The 16,546-nt window shown below is 43.5% G+C and overlaps 1 protein-coding gene across 2 annotated transcripts; it reads right to left on the bottom strand.

Annotated features, from left to right (window-relative positions):
- Window positions 1-2,530: 2,530 nt before the first annotated feature.
- Window positions 2,531-15,096, bottom strand: ZNF140 (zinc finger protein 140). Of its 2 annotated transcripts, none has more exons than XM_012730913.1 (4): window positions 14,348-15,096; window positions 13,655-13,781; window positions 13,369-13,464; window positions 2,531-6,822 (listed from the first exon to the last, which is right to left on the bottom strand). In XM_012730913.1, exons 1-4 carry the CDS (start codon window positions 14,354-14,356, stop codon window positions 5,654-5,656), a joined length of 1,401 nt encoding a protein of 466 aa, XP_012586367.1. In that variant the 5' UTR covers window positions 14,357-15,096; the 3' UTR covers window positions 2,531-5,653. The 2 variants fall into 2 exon arrangements, with proteins under 2 accessions (XP_012586367.1, XP_012586368.1); XM_012730914.1 differs by having other exon boundaries at window positions 2,531-6,816.
- Between the last annotated feature and the right edge of the window lie 1,450 nt (window positions 15,097-16,546).

The raw sequence follows: 16,546 nt of genomic DNA, 5'->3' as shown, positions 1-16,546 counted from the left end.
TTAAAAACATTTTGGATCTACCCAAAGGACACAAAACCATTAATTCAAAGAATACCTGCACCTCTGTTTACTGAAGGACTGTTTACAATAGGTAAACTATGGAAACTACCCAAATGCCCAAAAATACATAACTAGATCAAGATGTATATATGCACAAAGGACTACGTTCAGCAATCAAAAAAGATAAACGCGTGCCATTTGCAGCAACATGGATGGAGCTAGAGGGTATGATGGCTCAGTAAAGTAAGTCAGAAGGAAAATAAAAATCTCAAATGGTTTCATTTATAGGGGGAATATAGGGCAAACAAATAAAACTCTAAATCTGCAGGGGCTGGGGAGGGAGGAGTATGAAAACGACAGTGCGAAGAGCATAAGGGACTATGGTCATGGTGCACAGATGAATTGGTAGAAAGTCTATGGGGACTACACCTAATGTATATATATAATTTATTTTAAAAATAAACATTCTGGAACATGAAATCAGCAGCATAGAAATAATGCACTGAAGGGGCCTTGCCAGTGGGCTAGGGGTCAGTCTCAATGCTATCATCTCAATGCTATCGCCAGGGAGCACAGCACAGATCTCTCCTGTCTCCCCACTGACCCCCTCAGCAGTGTACTTCAGTGGACCCACCTGTTCTGCTCTCCATTCTGTCTCTGGTGAGTCCTCTTGCTCCCTGCACCTCAGTTCTACACAATCCACACAAAATTAAAACCTTTTAAAAATAATAATAAAATACTGCACTGAAGATCAGAGTTAGGTTGGAAGGGAATTAGGAATCAGTAATGAAGGACTGAATAGAGGCAGGTTTGAATAGGAATATGACAGGTTAGTAGCTGGAAAGTTGGTCAAGGGGAATTCAAAAACTAGTACATGAAAATCCTCATGTGACATCCAACATGGGCAGAATACCCATGCAGGCACAAGGATAGATGAAGCCATAGTTCTTGAGACAGGTATGTAGGTATCAAGAGCACAGCTAGGACTCATATTTCTGTAAGAAGGTATTTTCTCAAGTTGTTCAGTTTTACTATGTTGTATCTGTCCTGTTACAGATATACTGCAAGTTGCTTATCTAATATACATTTCCTTTTCCTACTAAAAGATTTTAATTTGCACACAGCTGAGGTGTAGGTCAGGTGCAAAGAGTGAGAGGATTCACCAGAGACAGTGGGGAGCAGGACAGGTGGATCCACTGAAATACACTGCTGAGGGGAACAGCAGAAGATACAAGGTCTGCTGCACCCAGTAGATCAGCTTCCTGGTAAGGATCGTACTCAAGCCAACCCAACGTTGATACCTAATTAACCCCCTATGCCACCAAGGATGTCCAACAGCCCATCTCTGATGTGATTATATTAAGTTTCCTCAAGACAGCCAACTAAGTTAACGCAAGGAAAAGGGGAATACTTACAGATGTTGAGGACATAAAGGAGTTTCTAATTCCTTGGAACTCTCAGAGGGCACCACAGAAACCATTTCTAGAAGGGCAGGTACTCAGTATAATCACTTGTAGCACCAGGGCTACAAAGGACTGTCATGTTGGGGGCACTGTTAGGGGAAGTAATATCAGAGCCGGGGTCAGTGTGACCACAGTGAGAACAAAAACAAGAATAGATTAAATCCTGTAAGGCTCTGAAAAGGTGACAGATACTTAGATCTAATAGCGTTCAAGGGTTCACATGCAGGTTAGGAGAGCCTGGCAGTTGTGCTGCGGAATTGTCTGTTTCTGTACAGAGGTGACAGCAGCCCTCAAGTGTGCTGCAGAAACAAGCAGCAGTTAAAGATGCCCTCACCCCAGTGAGAATGGCACATCTTCAAACAACTAGCAACAACAAATGTTGGCGAGTATGTGGAGAAAAAGGAACTCTCCTGCACTGCTGGTGGGAATGCAAACTAGTACAACCACTATGGAAAACTGTTGGAGGTTCCTCAAACTGCTAAACATGGAGCTTCCCTATGACCCAGCAATCCCACTGCTAGGTATCTACCCAAAAGACACAAAAACACTGATTGAAAAAGATACTTGTACCCCCGTGTTTATTGCTGCTTTATTTACAATTGGAAAAACATGGAAGCAGATGGAAGCAGCCCAAATGCCCAAAAGTAGATGACTGGATAAAAAAGATGTGGTACATAGATACAATGGAATATTACTCAGCAACCAAAAAAGAAAAACACATGTCTTTTGCAGCAACTTGGATGGAGCTGGAAAAGATCATGCTTAGTGAGATAAGCCAGAAAGAGAAAGAAAAATACCGGATGGTTTCACTCATAGCAGGAGTATAATGGACCAGGCGAGAAAATAACAAAAATAATGAACAACCATATACCAGAGACATTTTGCGGGGATGTAGTGGGGAATGGGATCAAAAACGGGGGGGTGGAGAGGGAAATGCACGGGATTATGGTGATGGCACACAGGTGACTTGGTGATGGGAAACCCGCGGGGATTACAATTGAGATGGAAAAAAAATGTACAAAATGATGTAAAAATAAACTTTTGTAAAAAAAAAAAAAAAAAAAAAAGATGACCCCAATGCATGTGGCATGTGGACACGCTCCACACGGTGGGGGAGTAGGATTTATGCACTAGTTTCAGCCCAAAATTCTTGGGACACTGATAGCAAGACACTCAGGCAATCTCTCGCAGCACCTCACCTGGACTTTACTGCCACTTTCCCTGATACAAATCATGGAAAATTCCAATTACCAGTTACCTGGCTTTAAATTCAGTCCATAGAATGAAATGAAATGCAGCCACTAAAATGTGTGTTTATTGACATGTAAGGTGTTTCATATATTGATTTTTTTATTTACAATGAAGCATGATCATCTTTGTATAAATATATATAATGCTAATATATATACATGCATTGAAAATATCCTAAACACCAAAGATGTGTTATCAGTGGTTATTTCTGAATCATAATGTTTTTTCCTTTTACTTGTCTGTTAAGTTGCATAATGTACATAGTGAACAGAGTGAAGTTGTCTTAAAAGTTGTCCCATCATGAACCTCTAAAAAAGTAATTTTCAAAAGCATGCTTCTGACTTACTTAAATTTGTAAATAATTTGCTTCGGCTATATTGGCTATATAGATTCTATTCATGAGGGAGATAAAAGCACAAATTCTTCATTTTCTGAAATATGTTACCACAAATTAAGAGAAAACGTTTTTGGATGACCTATGTAGTTCACAATATCAGATGAAGGAAACTTTAAGGCAAAGTTCTTATTTGTTATAAAGTGATTCAGGTATTTTATTTCTTGTGAACTGAACTACTACCTGCACAGGCAAATGAATAGATAATGTAAGCTATATTCACAGAGAATACTATTCAGCCTTAAAAAGGAATGACCTTGAGGACATTTTCATATACACATGCGCATACCAGCGCATACACAATTGACAGGCTATGTGTTTTATTTCTAGGAACGTCCTATGTATCACTACTCCTCACTTGGATTTTTATGTTAATTTCATTCTATCATATCAAGATCCATGATTCCTACTGAACTGGAAACCCTACTTCCATAGTAGAACCTCCCATGTCATCTCCACCTAGAGAGGACAGGTCCTAAAGAGCTCTTCACTGTTATTTTCTAAATCCTTAAAGGGAACATCTTCTGGGCTTTTCCAGGCTATGCAAAATCCACAAAATAGATCCGTCTTACAGAAAATTTCGTTATAAAGTGATTCAGGTATTTTATTTCTCGTGAACTGAACTACTACCTGCACAGGCAAATGAATGGATAATGTAAGCTATATTGCAAGGGCTGTAATTCCTCAGACCTGTCATCAGGTATGACATTTTTATTCACATATTTTGAAGCTTTCCAGCTGCACTCAACCAGAAGCTGGAGAACCAGAGTCAAGGGTAGCTTTTTTTCTTTTTCTTAAAAGTAAGTTAGTAAATATTTTAGCCTTATGGGTCTGTTGCAAATACTTAACTCTGCTGTTATAAAAGGAAGTAGCCAGACAGTATGTAAAGGGCTGGCTCATGGACTGAAGCTTGAAAACCTCTGCTGTACTTCATTCTGCTGCAATGCAAACAGGCAAACGTATATGAGCATAGGGTGGAGTGGGGATCAGGAATATAAAGTGTATGAATCCGGTATGCCAGGAAATAGACATCTAGATTTATAAATGAGTTTTTCATGTTCTCCATAATATTGCTAACAGCTCAGAGTAACATTTTCACCCTTGTGTAAGCCACTGTCACTCTAGAAAACCAAGCCAGACAGCAGATCGTTTTCAGATAAACCTCCTAAGCAACTCTTATAGACAGCTGGAAAGCTTCAAAATATGTGAATAAAAATGTCATACCTGATGATAGGTCTGAGGAATTACAGCCCTTGCAATGAAACATTTGTATCTCTAGCACATGTAACTAGGGCTCATTGAGACTAAAACACTCATAAATCCTACCTCTTCAAGATGAAAATACAACAGGAGATATTTACTTAAGAACACCTTCTACAAATATGCCCTCAAAGCAGCATCTACAATACAGAAGATAATACAATAAAGTAGCTTTTATCTACATTACCTATTTCTTTCTACAAAATTGCTTACCTTCAGGATTTAAGCCAACTCATCCTGATGGTGTGAGCTTTGTCAAGTAGCTGACCCCAAAGTAGTTTTAAACATGTGCTTGCAAAAGAAATATTTTCACTGTAAATGGAACCGAAGAAGGAAACTACCTTGGTGTTTTCCTGTGATATGCCTTATTTCCATTTATTTCAGACTAAGAAATGTCTAATCAGACTCAAGGATAAACATGAATTAGCAAAACCTAAAACACAAACTCTATCTCAAAGGTAAATTCCTAAGAGACATAAAAATGTTTCTATATATTTGAGTAGTATTTCCACAAAAGCACACTGCATTTCATTACTGATGTCAATATTGTAGTAGCTGAATTTTGGGACTCACCTATACTGTGGGGAGAAATTCAGCAAGTACCAGATTAGTTTACTAAAACCAAAAGATTTATTCATAGCTATCTTTTTTCAGTTTGCTTTAGACGAAAGCAAAATACCCTCCCCCCAAAATTTTTTCCACACTGCTTCCCTCCAGTATGACTCCCTAGACCTTTTTTGCCATACCCATTATAATGTCAGCTTCTGCCAAATATAATTCTTGAATACTGCAGCGTCACCCTATACTCAATTCATTTGGGGAGTTGCTTTTACTCTGAGGAAAATATTTAAAATTTTAATAAATATTGCATGGTACATGAAAGGATTCCCTAATCATACTGTATTTTATTTCAGTATGAATTTTCTGATGTTCAGGAAAAAAATACACCCTTACCTTTGCATTCTACCAACTTAGAATGCAAAATGTAGACCAATTTCTAATTTAAAGCTGTCTTATATTAGACATGTGTCCCTTTCTGGTAAAATTTTACAATGTAGATCAAGAGGATCCTACCAGATAGTCTTCTCAATATTGACTGATTTCATCTTCTGGTATTACAAAGAGCAGTCATTTATGGCTTTCCACACATACTTCTGGGTTTTCTCCCAAGACACTGAATAAGATATGAAGCACAATTCTTCACATTCACAAAGGCTTCTTTTTAAGAATTTTCTGAAGTCAAAGTAAGGCATTAACTGCTTCAAAAACAGAAATCCATACATTCTTAGGTTTTCGCTATGGTGCGAATTCCCTGATGTTCAGCAAGGAATGAGTGGTAATTAAATGAGCCTTCATAACCAAAGGGGTTCTCCAGAGCATGTGTTCTCTGATGTTTAGCCAGATTTGAGCTGCAGCTGAAGGATTTATTGCATACCTTACACACATAGGGTTTCTCCCCAGTATGAGTAATCTGATGTAGAATAAGGGAAAAACTCCGACTGAAGGTTTTGTCACACTCGGTACAAGCATAGGGTTTTTCACCAGTGTGAATTTTCATATGTTGCATAAGCGATGCATGCCATGTGAAAACCTTACCACATTCATCACATTCATAGAGCTTTTCTCCAGCATGAATTCTCTGATGTTTGATGAGGAATGAGTGGCAACGGAAAGCTTTCCTGCACTCACTACACTCATAGGGGGTTCTGGTGGTATGAATGCTCTGGTGTCGAGTGAGGTGTGAAGAACGACGAAATGCCTTCCCACATTCAATGCATTCGTAAGGTTTCTCTCCAGTATGTGTTATCTGATGGCGAATGAGTTCTGAGCCACGGCTAAAGGCTTTCCCACATTTCCTACACAGGTACTGTTTTTCTCCTATGTGAATTCTCTGGTGTCGAGTGAGGTTCGAGGCACGGCTAAAGGCCTTCCCACACTCTGTACATTCATAGGGTTTCTCCCCAGTATGTGTCCGCTGGTGTTCAATGAGGAATGAAGGATAACTGAATGTTTTGTTGCAGTCCTTACACTCATGGGGTTTCTTCTCAGTATGTATCATCTGATGTTTCACAAGGTTTGAGATCTGGCTAAAGGTTTTGCCACATTCCTTACATACATATGGTTTCTCTCCAGTATGAGTCCTCTGATGTAACACAAGGGAAAAGCGCCGACTAAATGTCTTTCCACATTCATGGCATCCATAGGGCCTCTCCACAGTAGTGATTCTCAGATGTTGTGACAGAGCTTTTTGATGAGAAACTGTCACTTGTCTGATACATTCCTGACGTCCCTGAAGCATCTCAGTTTCATCCTCACATTTCCAGTCAACTGTAAAACTGGGATACTGAGGGTCTTGGCTTAGGATTCTTTCCATCAACAGATACTGGGGTGAGTTGTCTTCATACAGGACATTACTGGGAGGAAACTCTTTGATCTCTTCATTTGACTCTGAAACTGAAAGAGAGCATGTGTTTTTCTTTTTACTTTTATCTTGAATAAATTTTCAATAAGAATGAAATTGAAAAAAAAAAAAAAACCTTAGTATAGCATCATTTTCATTGTTGTCATATGCAGCCTTGAAATCTGAGCAGTTACCCAGAAATTCAGAAGATATCAGCAGAGAGAAATATGAGGATAAAGAGAAAAAATAACAGTAACTGAAGGTCAGAGTATAAAAGTATCAAGAAGATATCTGGGAAGGACAGGTTGTTAGAATTCTTGGCCTCCATTTAAATTTTATTTGCTATGAGAAGTGCTTGAAAAAGCCAATTTCATAATCTGTCAATTAACTAAAAATTTTCTTCAGGTACCACAAAAATATTAAGAGTATATTAACTAAGCATCTTTGGAAAATCTTATAGTCACTACTTTAAGTAAGTAAATGAAGTTTCTCAAAAAAAAAAAAGCTTCTATGACCCTCACTTAACTCAACTTTCCAAACCAGTATCTGAAGCTCACCTTCAGTAAAATTGTCTTTTTATCAGATGCTTCTTACATATACACATAAGCTCTAATTTTCTTTAGGCTACATTTTAGGAAGAGACAAGTAAACTTTTTTTTTTTTTTAAGTTTTTTTCCTAAAATTTATTTATGCATACAAGAACTGGGGTGCAGGCCCAGGTGCAAGAGGCTGAGAGGATTCACCAGATAAAGAATTGGGAGCAGAACAAGTAGACTGACTGAAGTACACTGCTGAGGCCCAAGACAGGAGAGGTCTGCTGTGCCATGTGGGTCAGCTGCCTGGCCAGGAATTGAACTCAGGCTGCAGTGGCTACTAACTTCACAGTCCTGAGACTTAACCCCTTATATACCGGGGGGAGGGGGCAGAATTCTGATTTTTTTAATACCTATCTAAATCAAGACAGGTATTATCTATAAAGGGACAAAAATTAAAAGATTAAGAGATTAAGATAGGGAAAACAGTGAAATAACTGTTAAGAAAGTGATGATCTCAGGCCCTCACTAGTGGTACAGTGGGTTGGAGCACAGCACTATGAAGCTAGTAGCAGCCACTTCAGCACAACTTTAATCCCCAGCCATGGAGGTGACCACATGACATGAAAGGTCCCTCCTGTCTCACACTGCTCCCCTCAGCAGTGTATTTCACTCAATCTGCCTGTTCTGCTCCCTGCTCTATTTCTGGTGAATCCTTCACCGGCCCTAAACCTCTGACTTGCATCCCACTTCTGTATGTATAAATCTTTTTTTTTTAAATGATGATCTCAATTTAAAAAGAAAATTTTGAATTCCTTATCTGCTGAGCATTCAGTAAGATACCTAGGTAGATAAACAGAATAATCTCTTCAGGAGCTGAGGCCATAAGAGAAATAAAACACACAACGAAATATGGTGTAAGTAAAAAGATTGAGTTCACTACATTTAGAGTAAAAACTGAATTAGAGATGAGACACAAGAATTAAGCAGATAAAGACTTCTTAAGTCAGGAACTGAAAGACTCACTAACATGAACCTGAATATTTCATGATATTAAAAAAAGCCATTGCAGCTAACCGCACAGACTCAGTACACCATGCACTATGATTTCTCAGCTCACCAAAAAGCATGAAGCACAACCAAGAACAAGGTATAAATGAATTGCTGATTACAAATCCCTCACCTCCCTCTGTCCTTCAGAGACAACCTCACTTCTTCCATTCCATGACCATACCTACTGGTACACACATAATGGACTTTAAAAGACTGAACACATAGACTTGTTAAAAGTCCAGAGGGATACAACTATTTATTTGTAATCTAACAAAGGATTCTTATGCTAAATCAGCATAAAATTCTCAAAGCAACATTTTTAGATGTAGTTATGCTTCCCTATGAGAAAAGACTGTTCTATTGTCAGTATTAAGGTCATAAAAAGAAGTATTCAATGTATTGTGGAAACAGGAAAGTCAATGAAAATGCACTAACAGGGATACTTCTGGTTTTGGTCCTGCAAATATGATCTTACCACTCAATCCTAACAAGTAAAAAGTGAACTAAAAAGCCATTGACTCTTACATGTGTTAAGAGATGTGAGGCCTCAGAGCAAACCACTACCCCTCAAATTGGAGAAACAGACAGGAGTTTAGGGGATCACAATCTGCCAGAACAGAAACCTGTGGAAATCAGGAGCCTGTGGGACAGGACTGAACTGAACTGGATGGAGCCTGTGAGCAAAAACTGAAGAGAGCCCCAACACTTTCGTAAGTTTACCTCTAGTATTTCTCTCTAGTCTTCACCAGGAATATCAAGAGAAAAGCCCTCTCCTGCTTTCAGCAGGGGAGAAAAGGAACTAAGTGAAATATGTCAGAGGATTCTGTTCCTATTAACAAGTTTGCCTTTAGAAGAAACTATTTTACTGGGAGGCCTAGCATACCTGGGAGAAGGGAGACACTCAACCCTAGCCCCCTCTAATCATCCAATGCCACCAGGTGGGAAAAGAAACACTGGCGTTCACACAGCAAGGCACAGACAGACCAATCACAGGGCCACAGACTGCTTCCACTTCCCCTCCAGAGCCGCCATCTCACTAAAGGACTATTCACCATATGGAAAAATACTGAAAAAATTAATAAAGAGCCCACAGGACACGAGCTTTCAGGCCTGGTGCAATTAGCATTCCAACGTAGGCATGATTAACAGGTTTGCTTACTTACAAAGATTCATGACCACTCTTAATGCACTGAACAAAGTTACATTTCAGAGAATCAGATGAAAGCTCAAATGGGTCTGTCTAATCAGAGTAATCTCCTGAAGGTTGAATTCTGCTGCCCACTGTGTCCAGCTCTCCTTTCTATAAAAAAATAGCTTTGCTCTCCACCAATGGTTTTATCTGTTGTAAAACAGTATCAACCTGTGTAACCAATGTTGACACAAATATGTATAAAAGTAACCCTCTCTCTCGGGTCTGGGCCTAAGCTTTGATATATCTGACACATAATCTACATATGATAAAACTGTACCTAATTTCACCACTCCTAAGTATTGCTTGTCTTCTCTATGCCTGGAGTAAAACCAGATTTCTGTTACAACCACAGTTCCTTTTACCTAGAGTATCTGGTCCATCTTTCAGAAAAAAATTTGAAGTCATACTAGAAAAAAATAAGTTTGAATAGATCAAGTAAAAATCAAAACCAGAGTTAAATATGGCAAAAATACTGGAATTATCAGTTATTTTAATAAAGCAATGATTGGGACATCCCTAGTGTCACAATAAGTTAAAAGCACAGTACTATGAAGCTATGGGCAGCTACTGCAGTCTGAGTTCAATCCCTGGCCAAGAAGGTGACCCACATGGCGCAGCAGACCTCTCGTCTCGCCAACTGCTCCCTTCGGCAATACATTTTGGTTAACCTGCCTGTTCTCTGGTGAATCCTCACCTTCCATGCTTCTGGCCTGCACCTCAGTTCTTGTATGCATAAATGACTCTTAAAAAATTAAAAAATGGGTCCTCTGTGGCAGCACAGCGGGTTAAAGCTCAGCACTGAGAAGCTAATGCCACTTCAGTATGAGTTCAATCCACACCCTGGAGGTATCCACATGGCTCAGCAGACCTCTCCTGACCTGCCCGCTGCTCCCCTCAGCAGCGTACTTCATCATTCGGCCTGTTCTGCTCCCCACTCTGTCTCTGGTGAATCTTCTCACCACCCCTGCACCTCTGGCCTATGCCCCAGTTCTGTTTGAATAAATATCTTTTTTAATTAAAAAATAAAAAGCTATGATTAAAATGCCTCAGATTTTAGTGGAAAAAGCAATCTGCAAGGACAGATGACAAATATAAATAAACACACAAGCAAAAAGTCTACAGACTCACATGCACTTGGGTGATTGTGGTTTGTCAATGCAGGTTCATCAACTGTAACTCTCTACTATGAAATGTTGATAATAGCAAAAAAAAAAAGTGATGTGAACTGCAACTCCTCAACCTTTCATGTCTTTTTTTTCTAAAGGTTTATTTTTATTTATGCATACAATAACTAGAGTGTAGACCAGAGGTGGGGGGGGGTGGTAAGAGAATTCACCAGAGACAGAGTGGGGAGCAGAACAGGTGGAATACACTGCTGAGGGGAGCAGCAGTGCAGCGGGATTCACCAGAGACAGAAAGGGGTCACAATGGGCAGATAACACTGAAATCCACTGCCAAGGGGAGCATCAGGGAGAAAGAAGAGGTCTGCTATGCCATGTGTCACCACCCTGGCCAGGGATCCTACTCAAGTGGCAATGGCTATAGATAGCTTCATAGTGCTGTGCTTGAACCCTCTGCGCTACCAGGGAAGTCCCTCCTACATGACCTGACAAGTGCTGTCCTTAACCACCTGTACCTCTCACCATTTTCCTCCCTACACTTTATACTTTTGTTGAGTCCAGACTAAAGTTCATGTTTTTATCTTATTAGTATGACTGTTCTACACACTATAATATTTTTCCACTTGTAAAACATGAATGGTTCCAGTCTTGTAAATGTGGAATAAATACACTTCAAGACTCTAACCAACTTGTCTCGCTCATTGAAAGAAAAAAAAAACAGTAGATGAAAGGGCCTCCCTGGTGGCACAGAAGTTAAAGACAAAGCACTATCAAGCTACTGCCAGCCACTTAGAGCTGCCCAGGGAGATTACCCACATGACACAGCAGACCTCTCCTGTCTCCCCCAATGCTCCCCTCAGCTGTGTGTATCAGTCAATCTTCCTGTTCTCCCTGCTCTGCCTCTGGTGAATCCTCTTACCCCCTCCCTCCCCCCACACTTCTGGCCTAGTTCTTGTGTGCATAAATAAATCTTTAAAAAAAAAAAAAGTGGATAAAATGCACAGAACAGGTATGGGCATTCTCTAAAAAGCACACACCACCACACTGAGTGGGGAAGGAAAGTGAAATTCAAATCAACCCTAAACTGGTGCCCAGTTGCTTGGATTCTTATTCCTTGTACAGTCTCTCCACAACTAAACTAAATTCAAAAGCAGTTTGGAAGCAAACAGTATGGGAAGAAATCTCCAACAGAAGCCACCTGAAGAATGGGGAAGACAGCTGAAGTCAGAGATGCCTGTCTTTTGTTCTTCATTTTCCATTCTCTCCTGTCCAACCCCAAGGCATACTGCAGCAACAATGACCACACAGGCCGTTAAAAAGTACAAATGCTGGATAACTGTTCTCTCTGAACAAAAAACTCTATAGTCCCAAGAGCAGAAGGAAATACCCATTTCCTCTTTCTATCCCTAACTTGACACAGCTGCAGGAAGTACAGAAAAGATGGGAAACTAAAGGTCTGGCATTTAACCCAACACACCTCAAAATGAGGCCCTCAGAGTCAAAATAAGGTCAGGGGAACTGTGAAGGAAGGGAGCAAAAGAAAGCAATCCCGGGAGTTGTGCATGAAATGCTGATGCCACACCTAACCATGTTTGCATGAATATGACCCTAAATATAGCATACTGAAAAAGTGTAGGAACTGAAACTCAGAGGAACCTACAGCCCAAGTTCTAGAAAGAGGTGAATATGCACACTATATACCACAGACCTACCGTAGTTTTGAAAACTGAACTTTCATTGGAAACAGACACAGAAGGCAGATTACAACTACCCATAATAGCAGCCCACTTAAATAAAGTTAACATCTCAACAGAAATTAGTCAAGGCCCAAAGTCTTAAAATATAATCAAAATTAGTAAGTGACAATCCAAAATTATAGACCATTGAGAGAAACAAGGAAAACTTCATTATCTAACAGGGAAAAAATAATCTAGCTCTAAACCACGTTTACACAGCATTTAATACATAAACAGTATATTAAAAGATACATTAAGCAAAACTTATGTTTTGGTGTGACATAAGAGTAATGAGTTAATAGATACAAGAGTAATGAATTAATCTTTCCAAAATGACTAAACAGAACCACAACATGAAGGAGAAGCATTCATGCCTTGTTTTCGGTAATAGAAACCTACCAGATTTAAGAACCGGTGCAGAAATTTAACAGAAATGAAATTCAGAGCTGCAACATGAATGAAATGAAATTCCCTCTGTTAACAGTGGTAGGAAAAAAGGACATGTCTCTATTGGGAAAGTATGCGACAAAAGTGCAGTGGGTGTGAAATGGCCTCTACTATTTTTATAGTCTCTACAAGTGTCTCTTCTTTAAGGAAAAGCATTCCTAACAACCTATAAAAAAAAAAAAAAAATACTGCTTTCTGGCCCTCCCTAGTGGCACAACAGGTAAAAGCCCAGCACTAGAAAGCTAGCTGCAACTGCTTCAGAACATGCTTCATTACCAGTTTGCTCCCCAGCCAGGGAGGTGACCTTCATGGTGTAGCAGACCTCTCCTGTCTTGCCCACTGCTCCCCTCAGCAGTGTGTTTCAGTAGATCTGCCTGCTCTGCTGCCCACTCTGTCTCTGGTGAATCCTCTCACTGCCACTGCACCTCTGGCCTCTACCCCAGTTCTGTCCACAGAAGTAAATCTTTAAAAAAAAAAAAAAAAGATCATTTTCCTGCCATCTTGTTAACTCACTCACCTGAAAAGACATCTGCTCTCCCAGCTCCTCTCCCCAACCAGGGCTCTTTACCTTGTTCCAATAAGGAAACCACATCTGGCTTTGAAATGTCAAGACCTGCTCACAGAAAATGAAATAAATTTAGAATGGTTCTCCAGCCCTCATAAACGGACTAGTCAAAGGACCGCCAGACGCGAGCATGAAAGCTCCATGAGGAGGCGACCGGTGTCTGAACAGCCAGAAATAAGAGCCAACAACCCGGCGCTCCCGCCCCCAGCGACTTTCCGGCCCTCCGACGGGGACTCACCCAAGGACACCAGGTGGCCGTAGGTCTCCAGCGTCACCCGCCGGTACAGCTCTCGCTGCGCCGGCCGCAGCCGCGCCCACTCGTCCCGCGAGAAGTCCACTGCCACGTCTCCGAACGTCAACGGCCCCTGCGGGGACACAGGCGTCTACTCGGCCCCGCGCCGTTACCAAGGCGGCAGCGAGCCCGCCGCTCTCTGGACACCAGGGCCGAGCCCTGCCTGGGCCGCCGCGAGCCTGGGAAGGACAGAGCCGTGCGCACAGCCGGCTGTCCCTGCGGTTCAGGTAGGGAAGATACTCGGGATCCCCCACCTCAGGACAAAGACGACACCCCTTCCTGTCCGCCAGCCGCGGCCCCACGGCTGCCCACGCGCTCGCGACGCTTCCCGGGTCGGGACAGCAGAACCGGAGCCGAGAGAGCCAAGCCGGTCCCCGCCAAGCCCAGGAAGCCGCCGTGAGCATGGGCGCGTTTGAGCAGCGGTGCCACAGGGTTGCGGGGGCTCACGAGGGTTCCCGGGGGGCCGGGGGACCCGGGCGCCCCGCACCACCAAGTCCGGGCTTAACGCGGAGCAGCGGAAACGGAGCCGCAGCACCGGCCGATCCCGCCACTTACCCGCGCCAGCAGCCGCTACTCTGACTGGGCCAGGCCCACACGCCCGTTGGCCCCACCCGCTCCCGACGGCCCCGGCCGGCTCACCTGCGACATTGCGCTCGCGAGCCGCCGCCGCAGTCAGCTCTGCTCCCGAGACCCTGCGGTGGCGTGGCGTCCGCCCCTGGCAAGCAGGCCGCGCGCACATAAACTACACTTCCCGCGGCCTCCGCGCGTGGGCGGAAACGCCCACATAAACTACACTTCCCAGAAGGCCGCGCGCCCAGACGGCTGACCTCTCCTGACTACGTCTCCCAAAAGGCGCCAGGCGCCCGAACCTCGGATCTCACATTACCGCCCAGAAGGACGTGCGCACGCGCCGAGAGCCTGCCAGAACTCCACCTTCCAGTAGCGCCCTGGCCGCCAACCCTTAATGTCCACATTCCGCAGCAGCGGCCGGACCCCGCGCCTGCCCATCGCTCAGTCTCTACGCCCTGCCTAAGGTGCAGCGATGCTAGAGCTCCTCGAGCAAACAACGTACTGGCCCCGCTGTTGTCCGACCCAGGAAAGTGCGGGTCGTTCCGGCTAGATGCTTTGTGGCGTCCGGTGTGAAGACGGACGTGGCGGCCGCGATAAGCAGAAGCGCTGGGAAGGAGGGTGGAACTGAGGCCGGATGGCCTGGCCCGGCTGACGGCGCGATGCTCGGTACAGCAGAAGACTCTGATGTGCATTTGGTGCTGCACGTTAAGGGGAAAGGAAGGAACGTTTAAAATCGGACCTGGGCCTTCCGGGGAGGGCAGGGGTTAAGAAGTCTCAGCACTGTGAAGTTACAGCAGTGTCTTTCAGTAGATCAGCTTTCCACTTTTGTCTCCAGCGAGTGCTCTCACCCCCTACATCTCTGGCCTACATCCCAATTCTCGTATACGTAGATAAATCTTAAAAAAATAAAATCAGGCCCTCCCTGGCGACACAGTGGGTTAGAGGGCCAAGAAGCTAAACCAAGCAATCCCTGCCCAGGAGTTGACCCACATCGAGTGCAGACCTCTCCTGTCTGCCCACTACTCCCCTCTGCAGTATACTTTGTCTGTCCACCTGTTCTGCTCCCCTCTGTCTCTGGTGAATCCTCTTAACCACCCCTGCACCTCTGGCTGTACCCCATCTCTGTATTCATGAATAAATAAATATTTAATAAAATCAGATAAATACGGGGCGGGGGGGGGGGAGAACCTCCCCACAGCCAGAGCCAAGGGCACTCCAGAACCCGAAGCAGAGGAGGGACCCGCAGCGACAGTATCACTTTGCACGGGGAGAGTAAAGAGGGCATTAGACCCGCAGGGATGGTGTGTCTGGCTGCCACACTGCAGTGACTGGGTCACCTGTGCCCGACTTAAGAGGTGGGAATCGCCCCCAACCCCCAGGGCTAAGGTTGAATAGAACGTGAGGATCCCACTAGCAGGGAACCAGCTAATGCGTCTCACCTTCCCCCAGTATCAGTGGAGGCAGAAATGGTTGCAAGTGGTTGGCAGCTATCGCAGCAACTGCACTTGGGTCATCTGGCAAGGAGAGGCAGGGTAGCCCTGGTAGGACTGAGGACTGCACTGAGATGGGGACAGGTCACTGGGGGGTCTCGCCCGTGTTCAATGGCAAGAGCACAGGGCAACCCAGTGTGAACTGGGCTGCCTGCGGGTCTTCACCCAAGCGCTTAAAATTTAATTGTACTGCAGGTACACACAAAAGAGTCAATACTGGTTTATTATTTAGAAAGGGGGGAAAGGAAAGGCACAACCCAGGGAAAGAGAAAGAGATACAAGGTAACTAGAATATCTTACCAGGTAGGCTTACTTGGAGCTCTAGTATCAAACTGATAGCCACAATCACACTGTCCCTAGAGAGCTGTTGCCAGAGCCCCAGCCATTGAAAATAGCTCCCTATTTATCCACCAAAGTCCCAGAATGCCTGCTTGGCTCCAGCCTTGGGTCCTCCCAGTTCTGTCCTTGGCTGGGAGTCGTAGTTTCCAATCACTGGAGTAGGGGGTGGAGTCCAGAAAGCTTAAGTAGGTGGAGTCCACAAAAATGCAGTTCCTCTAGGACATCCTTTCCTCTTAACACACCTACAGCAGGTTTTATTACAAAGGAAAAGGACATTGGCAGAAAAGAGGCCCACGGGGGACAGTGGTTCCAATCACCAGGGCCCAGGTCAAGATCTCTGCCTTCCCAGTAGAGAGCATCACTGCTATCGGGGCAACCCTGGGCCAGGTGGCACCTAAGGGGTAGAGCAGAGCTACTGGGGCAATAGCCATGGCTCCAC

This window comes from Condylura cristata, unplaced genomic scaffold (genome assembly GCF_000260355.1).
Source record: "Condylura cristata isolate star-nosed mole 26May11 unplaced genomic scaffold, ConCri1.0 scaffold00029, whole genome shotgun sequence".
NCBI lineage: Eukaryota > Metazoa > Chordata > Mammalia > Eulipotyphla > Talpidae > Condylura > Condylura cristata.
This window is presented reverse-complemented; position numbering and strand designations above follow the sequence as displayed.